The following is a 20,709-nucleotide window of genomic DNA, read 5'->3' as shown; positions in this document are numbered from 1 at the left end:
CAGGGCTGGACGGCTCCGTTCTCCAGTATGTATAGGTCAGGGGTTAGGGGGTCAGGGTTAGAACAGGGCTGGACGGCTCCGTTCTCCAGTATGTATAGGTCAGGGGTTAGGGGGTCAGGGTTAGAACAGGGCTGGACGGCTCCGTTCTCCAGTATGTATAGGTCAGGGGTTAGGGGTCAGGGTTAGAACAGGGCTGGACGGCTCCGTTCTCCAGTATGTATAGGTCAGGGGTTAGGGGTCAGGGTTAGAACAGGGCTGGACGGCTCCGTTCTCCAGTATGTATAGGTCAGGGGTTAGGGGTCAGGGTTAGAACAGGGCTGGACGGCTCCGTTCTCCAGTATGTATAGGTCAGGGTTAGGGGTCAGGGTTAGAACAGGGCTGGACGGCTCCGTTCTCCAGTATGTATAGGTCAGGGTTAGGGGGTCAGGGTTAGAACAGGGCTGGACGGCTCCGTTCTCCAGTATGTATAGGTCAGGGTTAGGGGGTCAGGGTTAGAACAGGGCTGGACGGCTCCGTTCTCCAGTATGTATAGGTCAGGGGTTAGGGGGTCAGGGTTAGAACAGGGCTGGACGGCTCCGTTCTCCAGTATGTATAGGTCAGGGGTTAGGGGTCAGGGTTAGAACAGGGCTGGACGGCTCCGTTCTCCAGTATGTATAGGTCAGGGGTTAGGGGTCAGGGTTAGAACAGGGCTGGACGGCTCCGTTCTCCAGTATGTATAGGTCAGGGGTTAGGGGTCAGGGTTAGAACAGGGCTGGACGGCTCCGTTCTCCAGTATGTATAGGTCAGGGGTTAGGGGTCAGGGTTAGAACAGGGCTGGACGGCTCCGTTCTCCAGTATGTATAGGTCAGGGGTTAGGGGTCAGGGTTAGAACAGGGCTGGGACGGCTCCGTTCTCCAGTATGTATAGGTCAGGGTTAGGGGTCAGGGTTAGAACAGGGCTGGACGGCTCCGTTCTCCAGTATGTATAGGTCAGGGTTAGGTCAGGGTTAGAACAGGGCTGGACGGCTCCGTTCTCCAGTATGTATAGGTCAGGGTTAGGGGTCAGGGTTAGAACAGGGCTGGACGGCTCCGTTCTCCAGTATGTATAGGTCAGGGGTTAGGGGTCAGGGTTAGAACAGGGCTGGACGGCTCCGTTCTCCAGTATGTATAGGTCAGGGGTTAGGGGGTCAGGGTTAGAACAGGGCTGGACGGCTCCGTTCTCCAGTATGTATAGGTCAGGGTTAGGGTCAGGGGTTAGAACAGGGCTGGACGGCTCCGTTCTCCAGTATGTATAGGTCAGGGGTTAGGGGGTCAGGGTTAGAACAGGGCTGGACGGCTCCGTTCTCCAGTATGTATAGGTCAGGGGTTAGGGGTCAGGGTTAGAACAGGGCTGGACGGCTCCGTTCTCCAGTATGTATAGGTCAGGGGTTAGGGGTCAGGGTTAGAACAGGGCTGGACGGCTCCGTTCTCCAGTATGTATAGGTCAGGGGTTAGGGGTCAGGGTTAGAACAGGGCTGGACGGCTCCGTTCTCCAGTATGTATAGGTCAGGGGTTAGGGGGTCAGGGTTAGAACAGGGCTGGACGGCTCCGTTCTCCAGTATGTATAGGTCAGGGGTTAGGGGTCAGGGTTAGAACAGGGCTGGACGGCTCCGTTCTCCAGTATGTATAGGTCAGGGGTTGGGGTCAGGGTTAGAACAGGGCTGGACGGCTCCGTTCTCCAGTATGTATAGGTCAGGGGTTAGGGGTCAGGGTTAGAACAGGGCTGGACGGCTCCGTTCTCCAGTATGTATAGGTCAGGGGTTAGGGGTCAGGGTTAGAACAGGGCTGGACGGCTCCGTTCTCCAGTATGTATAGGTCAGGGGTTAGGGGGTCAGGGTTAGAACAGGGCTGGACGGCTCCGTTCTCCAGTATGTATAGGTCAGGGGTTAGGGGTCAGGGTTAGAACAGGGCTGGACGGCTCCGTTCTCCAGTATGTATAGGTCAGGGGTTAGGGGTCAGGGTTAGAACAGGGCTGGACGGCTCCGTTCTCCAGTATGTATAGGTCAGGGGTTAGGGGTCAGGGTTAGAACAGGGCTGGACGGCTCCGTTCTCCAGTATGTATAGGTCAGGGGTTGGGGTCAGGGGTTAGAACAGGGGCTGGACGGCTCCGTTCTCCAGTATGTATAGGTCAGGGGTTAGGGGTCAGGGTTAGAACAGGGCTGGACGGCTCCGTTCTCCAGTATGTATAGGTCAGGGGTTAGGGGTCAGGGTTAGAACAGGGCTGGACGGCTCCGTTCTCCAGTATGTATAGGTCAGGGGTTAGGGGTCAGGGTTAGAACAGGGCTGGACGGCTCCGTTCTCCAGTATGTATAGGTCAGGGGTTAGGGGGTCAGGGTTAGAACAGGGCTGGACGGCTCCGTTCTCCAGTATGTATAGGTCAGGGGTTAGGGGTCAGGGTTAGAACAGGGCTGGACGGCTCCGTTCTCCAGTATGTATAGGTCAGGGGTTGGGGTCAGGGTTAGAACAGGGCTGGACGGCTCCGTTCTCCAGTATGTATAGGTCAGGGGTTAGGGGTCAGGGTTAGAACAGGGCTGGACGGCTCCGTTCTCCAGTATGTATAGGTCAGGGGTTAGGGGTCAGGGGTTAGAACAGGGCTGGACGGCTCCGTTCTCCAGTATGTATAGGTCAGGGGTTAGGGGGTCAGGGTTAGAACAGGGCTGGACGGCTCCGTTCTCCAGTATGTATAGGTCAGGGGTTGGGGGTCAGGGTTAGAACAGGGCTGGACGGCTCCGTTCTCCAGTATGTATAGGTCAGGGGTTAGGGGGTCAGGGTTAGAACAGGGCTGGACGGCTCCGTTCTCCAGTATGTATAGGTCAGGGGTTAGGGGTCAGGGTTAGAACAGGGCTGGACGGCTCCGTTCTCCAGTATGTATAGGTCAGGGGTTAGGGGTCAGGGTTAGAACAGGGCTGGACGGCTCCGTTCTCCAGTATGTATAGGTCAGGGGTTAGGGGTCAGGGTTAGAACAGGGCTGGACGGCTCCGTTCTCCAGTATGTATAGGTCGGGGTTAGGGGTCAGGGTTAGAACAGGGCTGGACGGCTCCGTTCTCCAGTATGTATAGGTCAGGGGTTAGGGGTCAGGGTTAGAACAGGGCTGGACGGCTCCGTTCTCCAGTATGTATAGGTCAGGGGTTAGGGGTCAGGGTTAGAACAGGGCTGGACGGCTCCGTTCTCCAGTATGTATAGGTCAGGGTTAGGGGTCAGGGTTAGGAACAGGGCTGGACGGCTCCGTTCTCCAGTATGTATAGGTCAGGGTTGGGGTCAGGGTTAGAACAGGGCTGGACGGCTCCGTTCTCCAGTATGTATAGGTCAGGGTTCAGGGTTAGAACAGGGCTGGACGGCTCCGTTCTCCAGTATGTATAGGTCAGGGGTTGGGGTCAGGGTTAGAACAGGGCTGGACGGCTCCGTTCTCCAGTATGTATAGGTCAGGGGTTGGGGTCAGGGTTAGAACAGGGCTGGACGGCTCCGTTCTCCAGTATGTATAGGTCAGGGGTTTCAGGGTTAGAACAGGGCTGGGACGGCTCCGTTCTCCAGTATGTATAGGTCAGGGGTTAGGGGTCAGGGTTAGAACAGGGCTGGACGGCTCCGTTCTCCAGTATGTATAGGTCAGGGTTAGGGGTCAGGGTTAGAACAGGGCTGGACGGCTCCGTTCTCCAGTATGTATAGGTCAGGGGTTAGGGGTCAGGGTTAGAACAGGGCTGGACGGCTCCGTTCTCCAGTATGTATAGGTCAGGGGTTAGGGGTCAGGGTTAGAACAGGGCTGGACGGCTCCGTTCTCCAGTATGTATAGGTCAGGGGTCAGGGTCAGGGTTAGAACAGGGCTGGACGGCTCCGTTCTCCAGTATGTATAGGTCAGGGGTTAGGGGTCAGGGTTAGAACAGGGGCTGGACGGCTCCGTTCTCCAGTATGTATAGGTCAGGGTTAGGGGTCAGGGTTAGAACAGGGCTGGACGGCTCCGTTCTCCAGTATGTATAGGTCAGGGGTTAGGGGTCAGGGGTTAGAACAGGGCTGGACGGCTCCGTTCTCCAGTATGTATAGGTCAGGGTTAGGGGTCAGGGTTAGAACAGGGCTGGACGGCTCCGTTCTCCAGTATGTATAGGTCAGGGGTCAGGGTTAGAACAGGGCTGGACGGCTCCGTTCTCCAGTATGTATAGGTCAGGGGTCAGGGTTAGAACAGGTCTGGACGGCTCCGTTCTCCAGTATGTATAGGTCAGGGGTTAGGGGTCAGGGTTAGAACAGGGCTGGACGGCTCCGTTCTCCAGTATGTATAGGTCAGGGGTTCAGGGCTCAGGGTTAGAACAGGGCTGGACGGCTCCGTTCTCCAGTATGTATAGGTCAGGGGTTGGGTCAGGGTTAGAACAGGGCTGGACGGCTCCGTTCTCCAGTATGTATAGGTCAGGGTTGGGGTCAGGGTTAGAACAGGGCTGGACGGCTCCGGTTCTCCAGTATGTATAGGTCAGGGGTGGTCAGGGTTAGAACAGGGCTGGACGGCTCCGTTCTCCAGTATGTATAGGTCAGGGGTTGGGGTCAGGGTTAGAACAGGGCTGGACGGCTCCGTTCTCCAGTATGTATAGGTCAGGGGTTAGGGGTCAGGGGTTAGAACAGGGCTGGACGGCTCCGTTCTCCAGTATGTATAGGTCAGGGGTCAGGGTTAGAACAGGGCTGGACGGCTCCGTTCTCCAGTATGTATAGGTCAGGGGTTAGGGGTCAGGGTTAGAACAGGGCTGGACGGCTCCGTTCTCCAGTATGTATAGGTCAGGGGTTAGGGGTCAGGGTTAGAACAGGGCTGACGGCTCCGTTCTCCAGTATGTATAGGTCAGGGGTTAGGGGTCAGGGTTAGAACAGGGCTGGACGGCTCCGTTCTCCAGTATGTATAGGTCAGGGGTTAGGGGTCAGGGTTAGAACAGGGCTGGACGGCTCCGTTCTCCAGTATGTATAGGTCAGGGTCAGGGTTAGAACAGGGCTGGACGGCTCCGTTCTCCAGTATGTATAGGTCAGGGGTTGGGGTCAGGGTTAGAACAGGGCTGGACGGCTCCGTTCTCCAGTATGTATAGGTCAGGGGTTAGGGGGTCAGGGTTAGAACAGGGCTGGACGGCTCCGTTCTCCAGTATGTATAGGTCAGGGGTTAGGGGTCAGGGTTAGAACAGGGCTGGACGGCTCCGTTCTCCAGTATGTATAGGTCAGGGGTTAGGGGGTCAGGGTTAGAACAGGGCTGGGACGGCTCCGTTCTCCAGTATGTATAGGTCAGGGGTTAGGGGTCAGGGTTAGAACAGGGCTGGACGGCTCCGTTCTCCAGTATGTATAGGTCAGGGGTTAGGGGGTCAGGGTTAGAACAGGGCTGGACGGCTCCGTTCTCCAGTATGTATAGGTCAGGGTTGGGGTCAGGGTTAGAACAGGGCTGGACGGCTCCGTTCTCCAGTATGTATAGGTCAGGGGTTAGGGGGTCAGGGTTAGAACAGGGCTGGACGGCTCCGTTCTCCAGTATGTATAGGTCAGGGGTTAGGGGTCAGGGTTAGAACAGGGCTGGGACGGCTCCGTTCTCCAGTATGTATAGGTCAGGGGTTATCAGGGTTAGAACAGGGCTGGACGGCTCCGTTCTCCAGTATGTATAGGTCAGGGGTTAGGGGTCAGGGTTAGAACAGGGCTGGACGGCTCCGTTCTCCAGTATGTATAGGTCAGGGGTTTCAGGTTAGAACAGGGCTGGACGGCTCCGTTCTCCAGTATGTATAGGTCAGGGGTTAGGGGTCAGGGTTAGAACAGGGCTGGACGGCTCCGTTCTCCAGTATGTATAGGTCAGGGGTTAGGGGGTCAGGGTTAGAACAGGGCTGGACGGCTCCGTTCTCCAGTATGTATAGGTCAGGGGTTAGGGGTCAGGGTTAGAACAGGGCTGGACGGCTCCGTTCTCCAGTATGTATAGGTCAGGGGTTAGGGGTCAGGGTTAGAACAGGGCTGGACGGCTCCGTTCTCCAGTATGTATAGGTCAGGGGTTAGGGGGTCAGGGGTTAGAACAGGGCTGGACGGCTCCGTTCTCCAGTATGTATAGGTCAGGGGTTAGGGGGTCAGGGTTAGAACAGGGCTGGACGGCTCCGTTCTCCAGTATGTATAGGTCAGGGGTCAGGGGTCAGGGTTAGAACAGGGCTGGACGGCTCCGTTCTCCAGTATGTATAGGTCAGGGGTTAGGGGGTCAGGGGTTAGAACAGGGCTGGACGGCTCCGTTCTCCAGTATGTATAGGTCAGGGGTTAGGGGTCAGGGTTAGAACAGGGCTGGACGGCTCCGTTCTCCAGTATGTATAGGTCAGGGGTCAGGGTTAGAACAGGGGCTGGACGGCTCCGTTCTCCAGTATGTATAGGTCAGGGGTTAGGGGTCAGGGTTAGAACAGGGCTGGACGGCTCCGTTCTCCAGTATGTATAGGTCAGGGGTCAGTCAGGGTTAGAACAGGGCTGGACGGCTCCGTTCTCCAGTATGTATAGGTCAGGGGTTAGGGGTCAGGGTTAGAACAGGGCTGGACGGCTCCGTTCTCCAGTATGTATAGGTCAGGGGTTAGGGGTCAGGGTTAGAACAGGGCTGGACGGCTCCGTTCTCCAGTATGTATAGGTCAGGGGTCAGGGGTCAGGTTTAGAACAGGGCTGGACGGCTCCGTTCTCCAGTATGTATAGGTCAGGGGTTAGGGGTCAGGGTTAGAACAGGTCTGTGCCCCTATGTCCCCAAGAGGGTATTGTCATAAGGACCTGAGTATATAATGAAATCAATCCTCTTTTAAAAGGTGGGGTACCTTAGGGCTGGGCGATATACCTTAGGGCTGGGCGATATACCTTAGGGCTGGGCGATATACCTTAGGGCTGGGCGATATCCCTTAGGGCTGGGCGATATACCTTAGGGCTGGGCGATATACCTTAGGGCTGGGCGATATACCTTAGGGCTGGGCGATATACCTTAGGGCTGGGCGATATACCTTAGGGCTGGGCGATATACCTTAGGGCTGGGCGATATACCTTAGGGCTGGGCGATATACCCTTAGGGCTGGGCGATATACCTAGGGCTGGGCGATATACCTTAGGGCTGGGCGTATACCTTAGGGCTGGGCGATATACCTTAGGGCTGGGCGATATACCTTAGGCTGGGCGATATACCTTAGGGCTGGGCGATATACCCTAGGCTGGGCGATATACCTTAGGGCTGGCCATATACCTTAGGGCTGGGCGATATACCTTAGGGCTGGGCGATATACCTTAGGGCTGGGCGATATACCTTAGGGCTGGGCGATATACCTTAGGGCTGGGCGATATACCTTAGGCTGCGGGATACCCTAGGGCTGGCGATATACCTTAGGGCTGGGCGATATACCTTAGGGCTGGGCGATATACCTTAGGCTGCGCGATATACCTTAGGGCTGGGCGATATACCTTAGGGCTGGGCGATATACCTTAGGGCTGGGCGATATCCCTTAGGGCTGGGCGATATACCTTAGGGCTGGGCGATATACCTTAGGGCTGGGCGATATACCTTAGGGCTGGGCGATATACCTTAGGGCTGGGCGATATACCTTAGGGCTGGGCGATATCCCTTAGGGCTGGGCGATATACCTTAGGGCTGGGCGATATACCTTAGGGCTGGGCGATATACCTTAGGGCTGGGCGATATACCTTAGGGCTGGGCGATATACCTTAGGGCTGGGCGATATACCTTAGGGCTGGGCGATATCCCTTAGGGCTGGGCGATATACCTTAGGGCTGGGCGATATACCTTAGGGCTGGGCGATATACCTTAGGGCTGGGCGATATACCTTAGGGCTGGGCGATATACCTTAGGGCTGGGCGATATACCTTAGGGCTGGGCGATATACCGTATTTTACTATATACCAGTATTGATGCACGGACCAGTTTGGGTTTTTACTTTACTATCTATAACGGTATTTGAATGTTTGGTTTGTTAAATGGGATACCCTGTAACGTCCATTTATATAGTTTACTTTGCTACTTGAGTCATCTCTCTCTCTCTCTCTCTCTCTCTCTCTCTGCTCTCTCTCTCTCTCTCTCTCTCTCTCTCTCTCTCTCTCTCTCTCTCTCTCTCTCTCTCTCTCTCTCTCTCTCTCTCTCTCTCTCTCTCTCTCTCTCTCTCTCTCTCTCTCTCTCTCTCTCTCTCTCTCTCTCTCTGCTCTCTCTCTCTCTCTCTCTCTCTCTCTCTCTGTCTCTGTCTCTGTCTCTGTCTCTGTCTCTGTCTCTCTGTCTCTGTCTCTCTCTCTCTCTCTCTCTCTCTGCTCTCTGCTCTCTCTGCTCTCTCTCTCTCTCTCTCTCTCTCTGCTCTCTGTCTCTCTCTGCTCTCTCTCTCTCTCTCTCTCTCTCTCCTCTCCTCTCTCTCTCTCCTCTCTCTCCTCTCTCCTCTCTCCCCCTCTCTCTCTCCTCCGCTCTCTCTCTGCTGTCTCTCTGCCTCTCTCTCTCTCGCTCTCTCTCTGTCTCTCTGTCTCTCTGCCTCTCTCTCTCTGTCTCTCTCTCTCTCTCTCTCTCTCTCTCTCTCTCTCTCTCTCTCTCTCTCTCTCTGCTCTCTCTCTCTCTCTCTCTCTCTCTCTCCGCTCTCGCTCTCTCTCTGCTGTCTCTCTGCTCTCTCTCCGCTCTCTCTCCGCTCTCTCTCTCTCCATGCGTTCCACATAGAACTAGCCCTGCCCCCTGTCACTCAAGGAGCCCATTTGCTGTTGCTCGACCACAGGCCACTTGTGTTCAGTCTGCATGGTCAATGCAGCACATGCAACAATGTTGATGCTGTTTCCACTTTGCTTCTTAATATAAATCCACAAGCGTTCTATAATTACACTATTAGTTTGTGTTTCTTACATCTGAAAACAGCTAGTTTCTCTTTTCTTAGCAAGTTGTGGCTAAGTCGTATTAGCCGCTAATGCTAATTGCTAGTTAGCTGGCTAGCTAGCAAGCTAATAAATGTACTGAGGCAAACGTAGCTAGTTAATCCAGCCTGGTACCAGTGATGGTGTCGGCCTAGATCAGCACAGTATCTTCTAAATCAGAGCGGAATAGGTGAAGCATGAATATGTTGGCTACATGAAGTATCACACACTACTCATAAAGCACATTTAGAACTTTTATTATTCAAAAACATAAAATACTGTAAAAAATTAGAACAATTCTATTTTGTCCATATTACCCAGCCCTAGGATACCTTGACATACACACTGTTACCCAGCCCAGGATACCTTGACATACACACTGTCTCTTTATACTAAATGTATTTATAGGCACCTGAGGAGCTTTAAAGTGTCCTAAATTCTTCCAATTTGATTGTGTTGGAGTATAAAAGAAAGGTATGGAAGGGTTAACTATTCCCAGTAGAATTCTCTTAGCTTCCTTCCTTAATGAGAGCAAGGCCATCCTCCCCTACAGTCTCCCTCCTCTCCCCTCTCCTCCTCTTCCCTCCCCTCCTCTCCCCTCCCCTACAGTCTCCCTCCTCTCCCCTCCCCTACAGTCTCCCTGCTCCTCTCTGCCTAGCAGTGCCCTCGCCTCTATGTGTCTCTCTCTCTCGCTCTCTCCCCTCCCCTCCTCTCCCTGCCCCTCAGTTCCCTCCCCTCCCTGCCTTTCTCTGGCTCTCCTCCCTTTAAGTCTCTCTCTCTCTCGCTCTCTCTCTCCCCTCCCCTCCTCTCCCTGCCCCTCAGTTCCCTCCCCTCCCAGCCTTTCTCTGGCTCTCCTCCCTTTAAGTCTCTCTCTCTCTCGCTCTCTCTCTCCCCTCCCCTCCTCTCCCTGCCCCTCAGTTCCCTCCCCTCCCTGCCTTTCTCTGGCTCTCCTCCCTTTAAGTCTCTCTCTCTCTCTCCCTGGTCACTTCAGTAGCAGCCAGATAGACAGAGCAGCAGCAGAAGGGAAACAACACATAGACAGAATGGACGCTCGCTGTGGGACTAACAACACAACACTATGACTCTCTGCAGCAGTAGGACTAACAACACAACACTATGACTCTCTGCAGCAGTAGGACTAACAACACAACACTATGACTCTCTGCAGCAGTAGGACTAACAACACAACACTATGACTCTCTGCAGCAGTAGGACTAACAACACAACACTATGACTCTCTGCAGCAGTAGCAGCACCGTAGCAGTCTACAGCTGGGCTCTCTGCAGTGACAGTCAGGGACAATAGTAACTAGCTATAGCTCTGCTCTGAGACAACCGACCTTGGACCTTATCAACAGGAACTAACCTCCATCCCCCCCACTCTGCCCTCCTGGACCGTGGCGTGGCATGTGTACTGTCCTGCAGGTGTTCCTGAAGGAAGAGCTGGAACACAGGCTGGAGAAGGAGAGGGAAGAGGTACGGAGACAGGCGGGCATGGTGATCCGGGCACACATACTCAGCTATATGGCAAGGTGGGTACTGGAGCCGGGCCTGGGGAAGAGGGCTGGGGGTGGGTACTGGAGCCGGGCCTGGGGAAGAGGGCTGGGGGTGGGTACTGGAGCCGGGCCTGGGGGAAGAGGGCTGGGGTGGGTACTGGAGCCGGGCCTGGGGAAGAGACTGGGGGGTGGGTACTGGAGCCGGGCCTGGGGAAGAGACTGGGGGTGGGTACTGGAGCCGGGCCTGGGGAAGAGGTCTGGGGGTGGGTACTGGAGCCGGGCCTGGGGAAGAGGGCTGGGGTGGGTACTGGGCCGGGCCTGGGGAAGAGGGCTGGGGGGGTGGGTACTGGAGCCGGGGCCTGGGGAAGAGGGCTGGGGGTGGGTACTGGAGCCGGGCCTGGGGAAGAGGGCTGGGGGTGGGTACTGGAGCCGGGCCTGGGAAAGAGACTGGGGGTGGGTACTGGAGCCGGGCCTGGGGAAGAGGGCTGGGGGTGGGTACTGGAGCCGGGCCTGGGGAAGAGGGCTGGGGGTGGGTACTGGAGCCGGGCCTGGGGAAGAGGGCTGGGGGTGGGTACTGGAGCCGGGCCTGGGGAAGAGACTGGGGGTGGGTTATGTGGCTGGGGGTGGGGCTGGGGATATGTCTGGGGGTGTTGTTAGTTCATGTTCGCCAGGATTTGTGTGCACTGTATGTATTTGAGTATGCATGTGTGAATGTTTTTGTTTATACAGATGATTCTGTGAGGGGAGTGGCAGTGTTATGACAGTGTCTTTGTCGTTTAGTAGGGAGTCTACTTATACTAGTGTAATATACTGTATCAGTATGTTTGAAAGATATCTTTAATTTAACATTTTTAATAATCAACCCAAAATAGAAGCCTGGGTGTTTCTTACAAGTGGGACTATTTGGAATGGGTTTGGACTGTGTCCCAGACAAAGTGGAGGAAGATCAGTACCAGTGTCTAGATACTAGATGATATGTAGAACCAGTCATATCTGGATTATGAACCTGGTCTCAGAGCAAAACATATTATATTTTACTAAAATCTGAGCCACTCCAGTTAATATAAATTACTTTACGTTAGATTACATTACATTGGCTAACCAATGTAATAGCGGTCGTACAATATAATACGAGTTGTAGGACGTATAGTATACTACGTCTTAATCGCATCTGACCGGTTTAGTACGATATGCTACTTTCGACTGCTTTAGTATGATATGCTACGGTTAACCTACTCTCCATACCAAACGTAACATACCATACTAATTTGAGTGTCCCGATTTACATCTACTATGTTACATCTAGTAAATGTAATGTAACCTAACGTAAAGAAACTACATGGAGTGGAATAGATTTTAGTAAAATATAATACGTTTTTCTCTGAGACCAGGCTGATAAATATAGCAGTTACATTTGAAGAGCAACATTATATTCTCAACAGTCTGTCAGTGTTGTGGATATTACTAACCTTGATTAACATCTAGCTGCTGCTACCATTTAGAGAAAGATTAGACAGTCCAACAGTTTCAATGTCTTGATCTTTGGTGATCTAACATATTATTTTATAGAATACAGTTGATCTAGTTGTTGTTTGAACATATTGGCATAGTTCCAAACCTGATTCAATACATGATGAGATGACTGCACAGTATTGTGAGTAGAGCTCCAGACAGATTAGAGTAGAGTAGAGCTCCAGACAGATTAGAGTAGAGAGTAGAGTAGAGTAGAGTAGAGCTCCAGACAGATTAGAGTAGAGTAGAGCTCCAGACAGATTAGAGTAGAGTAGAGCTCCAGACAGAGTAGAGTAGAGTAGAGCTCCAGACAGATTAGAGTAGAGTAGAGCTCCAGACAGAGTAGAGTAGAGTAGAGCTCCAGACAGATTAGAGTAGAGTAGAGCTCCAGACAGAGTAGAGTAGAGTAGAGCAGTAGAGTAGAGTAGAGTAGAGCTCCAGAAAAAATAGAGTAGAGAGTAGAGCTCCAGACAGAGTAGAGTAGAGTAGAGTAGAGCTCCAGACAGATTAGAGTAGAGTAGAGCTCCAGACAGAGTAGAGTAGAGTAGAGCTCCAGACAGAGTAGAGTAGAGTAGAGCTCCAGACAGATTAGAGTAGAGTAGAGAGTAGAGTAGAGTAGAGTAGAGCTCCAGACAGATTAGAGTAGAGTAGAGCTCCAGAAAGAATAGAGTAGAGAGTAGAGCTCCAGACAGAGTAGAGTAGAGTAGAGCTCCAGACAGATTAGAGTAGAGTAGAGAGTAGAGCTCCAGAAAAAATAGAGTAGAGAGTAGAGCTCCAGACAGAGTAGAGTAGAGTAGAGCTCCAGACAGATTAGAGTAGAGTAGAGTAGAGCTCCAGACATACTAGAGTAGAGTAGAGCTCCAGACAGAGTACAGTAGAGTAGAGTAGAGCTCCAGACATACTAGAGTAGAGTAGAGCTCCAGACAGAGTAGAGTAGAGTATAGTAGAGTAGAGTAGAGCTCCAGACAGAGTAGAGTAGAGTAGAGCTCCAGTCAGACTAGAGTAGAGTAGAGTAGAGCTCCAGACAGAGTAGAGTAGAGTAGAGTAGAGTAGAGCTCCAGACAGAGTAGAGTAGAGTAGAGCTCCAGACAGAGTAGAGTAGAGTAGAGCTCCAGACAGACTAGAGTAGAGTAGAGTAGAGCTCCAGACAGAGTAGAGTAGAGTAGAGTAGAGTAGAGCTCCAGACAGAGTAGAGTAGAGTAGAGCTCCAGACAGAGTAGAGTAGAGTAGAGCTCCAGACAGAGTAGAGTAGAGTAGAGTAGAGCTCCAGACAGAGTAGAGTAGAGTAGAGTAGAGCTCCAGACAGAGTAGAGTAGAGTAGAGCTCCAGACAGACTAGAGTAGAGTAGAGCTCCAGACAGAGTAGAGTAGAGTAGAGTAGAGTAGAGCTCCAGACAGAGTAGAGTAGAGTAGAGCTCCAGACAGACTAGAGTAGAGTAGAGCTCCAGACAGACTAGAGTAGAGTAGAGTAGAGCTCCAGACAGAGTAGAGTAGAGTAGAGCTCCAGACAGAGTAGAGTAGAGTAGAGCTCCAGACAGAGTAGAGTAGAGTAGAGGCTCCAGACAGATTAGAGTAGAGTAGAGTAGAGCTCCAGACATACTAGAGTAGAGTAGAGCTCCAGACAGAGTAGAGTAGAGTAGAGCTCCAGACAGAGTAGAGTAGAGTAGAGCTCCAGACAGACTAGAGTAGAGTAGAGCTCCAGACAGACTAGAGTAGAGTAGAGTAGAGTAGAGCTCCAGACAGAGTAGAGTAGAGTAGAGTAGAGTAGAGTAGAGTAGAGCTCCAGACAGAGTAGAGTAGAGTAGAGCTCCAGACAGACTAGAGTAGAGTAGAGCTCCAGACAGACTAGAGTAGAGTAGAGCTCCAGACAGAGTAGAGTAGAGTAGAGCTCCAGACAGAGTAGAGTAGAGTAGAGTAGAGCTCCAGACAGACTAGAGTAGAGTAGAGCTCCAGACAGAGTAGAGTAGAGTAGAGTAGAGTAGAGCTCCAGACAGAGTAGAGTAGAGTAGAGTAGAGTAGAGCTCCAGACAGAGTAGAGTAGAGTAGAGCTCCAGACAGACTAGAGTAGAGTAGAGTAGAGTAGAGCTCCAGACAGAGTAGAGTAGAGTAGAGTAGAGTAGAGTAGAGCTCCAGACAGAGTAGAGTAGAGCTCCAGACAGACTAGAGTAGAGTAGAGTAGAGTAGAGCTCCAGACAGAGTAGAGTAGAGTAGAGCTCCAGACAGAGTAGAGTAGAGTAGAGCTCCAGACAGACTAGAGTAGAGTAGAGTAGAGCTCCAGACAGACAAGAGTAGAGTAGAGCTCCAGACAGACTAGAGTAGAGTAGAGTAGAGCTCCAGACAGACTAGAGTAGAGTAGAGTAGAGTAGAGTAGAGCTCCAGCTAGAGTAGAGTAGAGTAGAGCTCCAGACAGACTAGAGTAGAGTAGAGTAGAGCTCCAGACAGAGTAGAGTAGAGTAGAGCTCCAGACAGACTAGAGTAGAGTAGAGTAGAGCTCCAGACAGACTAGAGTAGAGTAGAGTAGAGCTCCAGACAGAGTAGAGTAGAGTAGAATAGATTAGAGCTCCAGACAGACTAGAGTAGATTAGAGCTCCAGACAGACTAGAGTAGAGTAGAGTAGAGCTCCAGACAGAGTAGAGTAGAGTAGAGCTCCAGACAGAGTAGAGTAGAGTAGAGTAGAGCTCCAGACAGAGTAGAGTAGAGTAGAGCTCCAGACAGAGTATAGTAGAGTAGAGCTCCAGACAGACTAGAGTAGAGTAGAGCTCCAGACAGACTAGAGTAGAGTAGAGCTCCAGACAGAGTAGAGTAGAGTAGAGCTCCAGACAGAGTAGAGTAGAGTAGAGCTCCAGACAGACTAGAGTAGAGTAGAGTAGAGCTCCAGACAGAGTAGAGTAGAGCTCCAGACAGACTAGAGTAGAGTAGAGTAGAGTAGAGTAGAGTAGAGCTCCAGACAGACTAGAGTAGAGTAGAGCTCCAGACAGAGTAGAGTAGAGTAGAGTAGAGCTCCAGACAGAGTAGAGTAGAGTAGAGTAGAGTAGAGCTCCAGACAGACTAGAGTAGAGTAGAGTAGAGCTCCAGACAGACTAGAGTAGAGTAGAGTAGAGCTCCAGACAGACTAGAGTAGAGTAGAGTAGAGTAGAGCTCCAGACAGACTAGAGTAGAGTAGAGTAGAGTAGAGCTCCAGACAGACTAGAGTAGAGTAGAGTAGAGCTCCAGACAGAGTAGAGGAGAGTAGAGCTCCAGACAGACTAGAGTAGAGTAGAGTAGAGCTCCAGACAGACTAGAGTAGAGTAGAGTAGAGTAGAGCTCCAGACAGACTAGAGTAGAGTAGAGTAGAGTAGAGCTCCAGACAGAGTAGAGTAGAGTAGAGTAGAGCTCCAGACAGAGTAGAGTAGAGTAGAGTAGAGCTCCAGACAGAGTAGAGTAGAGTAGAGTAGAGTAGAGCTCCAGACAGACTAGAGTAGAGTAGAGCTCCAGACAGAGTAGAGTAGAGTAGAGTAGAGTAGAGCTCCAGACAGAGTAGACTAGAGTAGAGTAGAGCTCCAGACAGAGTAGAGTAGAGTAGAGTAGAGTAGAGCTCCAGACAGACTAGACTAGAGTAGAGTAGAGTAGAGTAGAGTAGAGCTCCAGACAGAGTAGAGTAGAGTAGAGTAGAGCTCCAGACAGAGTAGAGTAGAGTAGAGTAGAGCTCCAGACAGAGTAGAGTAGAGTAGAGTAGAGTAGAGCTCCAGACAGACTAGAGTAGAGTAGAGCTCCAGACAGAGTAGAGTAGAGTAGAGTAGAGTAGAGCTCCAGACAGAGTAGACTAGAGTAGAGTAGAGCTCCAGACAGAGTAGAGTAGAGTAGAGTAGAGTAGAGCTCCAGACAGACTAGAGTAGAGTAGAGTAGAGTAGAGTAGAGCTCCAGACAGAGTAGAGTAGAGTAGAGCTCCAGACAGAGTAGAGTAGAGTAGAGTGTAGAGCTCAGACAGAGTAGAGTAGAGTAAGAGCTCCAGACAGAGTAGAGTAGAGTAGAGTAGAGTAGAGCTCCAGACAGAGTAGACTAGAGTAGAGCTCCAGACAGAGTAGAGTAGTAGAGTAGAGTAGAGTAGAGCTCCAGACAGAGTAGACTAGAGTAGAGTAGAGCTCCAGACAGAGTAGAGTAGAGTAGAGTAGAGTAGAGCTCCAGACAGACTAGAGTAGAGTAGAGTAGAGTAGAGTAGAGCTCCAGACAGACTAGAGTAGAGTAGAGTAGAGTAGAGTAGAGCTCCAGACAGAGTAGGTGAGATGTTGTTTGAACAATGAGTAGACAGCCATACAGTTACTTGTGTCTTTTGTTGTCCCCTCCCCATAGGAAACACTATAAGAGGTAGTGACTGACTATGTGTCCCCATAGGAAACACTATAAGAGGTAGTGACTGACTATGTGTCCCCATAGGAAACACTATAAGAGGTAGTGACTGACTATGTGTCCCCATAGGAAACACTATAAGAGGTAGTGACTGACTATGTGTCCCCATAGGAAACACTATAAGAGGTAGTGACTGACTATGTGTCCCCATAGGAAACACTATAAAGGTAGTGACTGACTATGTGTCCCCATAGGAAGCACTATAAGAGGGTCCTGGCCAGCACCGTCACCATCCAGAAGAACTACAGGGCTCACTTCTGGAGACGCGTGTTCCTGCGGCTCCGCACTGCAGCTGTCGTTCTCCAGAAACACCAACGTGGTCGGCTGGCCCGAGGCCTCTACCGCCAGCTCTCTGAGGAGAAGAGGAGGAGAGAGGAGGAGGAGAGAAGACAGAGGGAGGAGGAGAAGAGGAGGCTGGAAGAGGAGATGAGACGAGAGGAGGAGGAGCGGAGGAGGAGAGAGGAAGAGGAGGAGGAAGAGAAACGGAGGGTGTTAGACCTGGAGGAGTTGAGGAGGAAGGAGGAGGAAAGACTGAGACTACAACAGGAGCAGGAAGCACTGAGGAGAAAAGAGGAGGAGCTTAGCAACAGACAGGAAGAGAAGAAGAACACTACAGCTAACAACAGGTACACCAACCAACACTGGTACTGTACTGTCAGCCAATCACAATCTCCCCCTGTCAGCCAATGACAATCTCCCCCTGTCAGCCAACAACACATTGCTTTGTCTGCAATACTCTCTTGAATCTCCCCGTCTAATCACACATGGCTTTGTCTGCAATACTGTCTTGAATCACCCCGTCTAATCACACATTGCTTTGTCTTCAATACTCTCTTGAATCTCCCCGTCTAATCACACATTGATTTGTCTGCAATACTCTTGAATCTCCCCGTCTAATCACACATTGCTTTGTTTACAATACTCTCTTGAATCTCCTCGTCCAATCACACATTGCTTTGTCTGCAATACTCTTGAATCACCCCGTCTAATCATGTTCTTTCTCTTCTTCTCTCCATTTAGGAACTCCCTGGGGATGGATTATCTTGCTCCCCATAAGGAGGTGTACCATAAGGAGGTGTCCCTGTCCCACTCCCTGCACCCCCACACCTCAGAGGAGGAGTCCCGTCAGATGGAGGAGATCCTCCGGCTGGAGAAGGAGATCGAGAGGCTGCAGCGCCAGAGGGAGGACGGGGTGTCCATGTTAGGGGACGGCCTGGAAGGGAGCAGGGAGGAGCTCCGGCAGAGGAGGGACGCAGAGATCTACAGGCTGGAGAAGGAGGCGTCTCGCGTGGCCACAGAGTTCCTGGAGCTCCTGGACTTTGGGGGTCTGGAACAGTGTCTGTCCAGCGAGGAGAACCTCCACGACCCCTCAGAGAGCACCACTCCCCTGGCCCGGGCCGAGGAGGTGGAGGAGTGTCCCAGTAGTGGTATCCCCCTCCCTGACTTCCCTCTCCCTGCGGAGGTCCCTCTGGACCAGGAGCTGTTCTCCTCCCTCCCTCCTCCTCCTCCGGCCTTCGCTGAGGGTCTGGTAGCAAAGGCCCTGGCCCTCTCCCAGACCCCATGTTGCCCCCCTGTTTACTCCCCTCTCACCTCCTATGGGTCTAGTGCCCCTACACACCACCCTGCTCATCCACCTCCTCTCCCTGCCCTCACCACCGGAGGAGGTAAAGCTTTGTGCCACCAACCCACCAGGAGAACAGAGGTGGCTCCAGACACCAACAGAGGACCCAGGAGAGGAGAGGTTATACCCAACAGACCCTGCGCCAGGGTCGATGTTATGCCCACCGGGGTAGACGTTACTCCCGCCACAGTACCTGAGGCTGTGCCAGTGAGAAGAGCAGGCATAGTGCCCTCTAGAGTGGGGGCCAGGGAGGCCGGGGAGGCCGGGGAGGCCAGGGAGGCCAGGGAGGCCAGGGAGGAGATCTCCTTCAGCATCCTACCAGACACAGAGTCAGACTATGACCAGGAGGAGTTTGAGGAGGTGCAGGGGAGTACTGGCTCGGGAGACGCAGCCAGTATCACGGACGGACATGCTACTGATGAGGAGGTGCTAGGAAATCATCCTGTACTCAGAACAGCCTGGACTCCTTCAGAGGCAGCTCAGACTCTGTGAGTACTAGCGTGTTTACATACAGGAAATCATCCTGTACTCAGAACAGCCTGGACTCCTTCAGAGGCAGCTCAGACTCTGTGAGTACTAGCGTGTTTACATACTACACACTAGATACTACATACTGCAGCCTGGACTCCTTCAGAGGCAGCTCAGACTCTGTGAGTACTAGTGTGTTTACATACAGGAAATCATCCTGTACTCAGAACAGCCTGGACTCCTTCAGAGGCAGCTCAGACTCTGTGAGTACTAGCGTGTTTACATACTACACACTAGATACTACATACTGCAGCCTGGACTCCTTCAGAGGCAGCTCAGACTCTGTGAGTACTAGCGTGTTTACATACAGGAAATCATCCTGTACTCAGAACAGCCTGGACTCCTTCAGAGGCAGCTCAGACTCTGTGAGTACCAGCGTGTTTACATACAGGAAATCATCCTGTACTCAGAACAGCCTGGACTCCTTCAGAGGCAGCTCAGACTCTGTGAGTACTAGCGTGTTTACATACAGGAAATCATCCTGTACTCAGAACAGCCTGGACTCCTTCAGAGGCAGCTCAGACTCTGTGAGTACTAGCGTGTTTACATACAGGAAATCATCCTGTACTCAGAACAGCCTGGACTCCTTCAGAGGCAGCTCAGACTCTGTGAGTACTAGCGTGTTTACATACAGGAAATCATCCTGTACTCATAACAGCCTGGACTCCTTCAGAGGCAGCTCAGACTCTGTGAGTACTAGCGTGTTTACATACAGGAAATCATCCTGTACTCAGAACAGCCTGGACTCCTTCAGAGGCAGCTCAGACTCTGTGAGTACTAGCGTGTTTACATACAGGAAATCATCCTGTACTCAGAACAGCCTGGACTCCTTCAGAGGCAGCTCAGACTCTGTGAGTACTAGCGTGTTTACATACAGGAAATCATCCTGTACTCATAACAGCCTGGACTCCTTCAGAGGCAGCTCAGACTGTGAGTACTAGCGTGTTTACATACTACACACTAGATACTACATACTGCAGCCTGGACTCCTTCAGAGGCAGCCGTACTACATTTATATTTTAGTCATTTAGCAGACGCTCTTTTCGAGATTGATATGCTGAAACAGTTCTACAAACTGAAAGAGTTAGGAGAGCGTTTTCCTTTAGCTTTTCTAGCCCACTCTGATGGGGTGTTATAAGACAACGGATTGGCCCCAGTACTCCTGTCTATCTACAGCACATAGATACGTTGGACATAAGTACCTCCTTCTACAGCATGTGTTTCACAGATCACATCGCTCCCAGTCATATTGTTCTGGCTTGACGTGCTACAGCTAGAGCTGTTGTGGTGACCGTATTACCGCCACAGTCATGAGTCATGGCAGCAGTCAAATTCCACGTGACCTTCAGTCACAGTAATCTCCTTTTCTGCACTCTAGACATGCTTTGGCAGTACCTAACTTGCTAACTACCATCCGATCCTAAAGGCCTGGTACTCAGAGCTCTATTGACCCTCTACCTCTGACTGCAATGCAAATACAATCGAAAATCACTTCAAATGCTTATCAAAACAGTAGGCCTATCATACTTTTAAAGCTCACCTCACTGTGATGATCAATTTGAAGAAAGAAGTTCAACAGCAGGTTGAAACAGTGTAAAACATGGTTGTTGTGGATGTTGTTTCAAAGCCTAACAATGAAATGGACAGCGCTTTCTAAGGTGATGATTCATTCAAAACACCCTTATGGATATTACAGCATAAGCAAGGGCCTGTATATGAGCCCAAGCCCAAAAAAACTGAATTAAAATTATGATTGTGCTGTTATACAAAACATAGCCTACTGCATATTACACGAAAAACATAAAACAAAACTGATTTAAGATGTCTTTGGTACATATAGTGTAGCATAGGGAACTGGCTCCCCCCCCCAGTCAGGATAATAGAATAATACAACAGGTGCAATTTCTAAATGTGGTTGCATCAGCAGTCACTCAATTAGCCCTTTTTTTTTTTTTGATTGGTAAGTTAGTCTAGCGGCCAGCTATGTAAACTTGTAGTAAGCATGGTCGAATTACCGACCGGGGTGGGGCCCATTGATCATCAGTTATCATATTAAAAACTGCAAACATTTGCCTCCACCCTATGGCAAAATGTGTAGAATTGCAGGAAATTAACTTTAAAACTGAAAATGTTTCTCTTCCATGTCACGAGGGGGGCCGCTAAAATGTTTTGCTCGCAAGATGGTGTGGATGTGGGTACGCAGACGATGCTGTTGGTTCGTTGATTGTGCAGGCCGGCTTACAGTTAGCCTACAATTATAGTGAATTTGTATTTGATTTTGAATAGCCTAGTAATAGGGAATTTATATTTTCATAA

The 20,709-nt window shown here is 51.3% G+C and overlaps 1 protein-coding gene across 1 annotated transcript in view; it reads left to right on the top strand.

Annotated features, from left to right (window-relative positions):
* Positions 1 to 20,709, top strand: part of LOC121556643 (unconventional myosin-X-like) — a 294,837-nt gene that overhangs the window by 223,745 nt on the left and 50,383 nt on the right. Inside the window, exons 21-24 of the mRNA XM_045206479.1 lie at positions 10,277 to 10,383; positions 16,439 to 16,870; positions 17,265 to 18,353; positions 18,542 to 19,244. Coding sequence (XP_045062414.1) covers positions 10,277 to 10,383; positions 16,439 to 16,870; positions 17,265 to 18,353; positions 18,542 to 19,244 — 2,331 coding nt within the window. The remainder of the gene's footprint in view (positions 1 to 10,276; positions 10,384 to 16,438; positions 16,871 to 17,264; positions 18,354 to 18,541; positions 19,245 to 20,709) is intronic.

This window comes from Coregonus clupeaformis, chromosome 23 (genome assembly GCF_020615455.1).
Source record: "Coregonus clupeaformis isolate EN_2021a chromosome 23, ASM2061545v1, whole genome shotgun sequence".
Classification (NCBI taxonomy): Eukaryota; Metazoa; Chordata; class Actinopteri; order Salmoniformes; family Salmonidae; genus Coregonus; species Coregonus clupeaformis.
The sequence above is the reverse complement of the archived record's forward strand: the minus strand, read 5'-3'. Positions and strand labels throughout refer to the sequence as shown.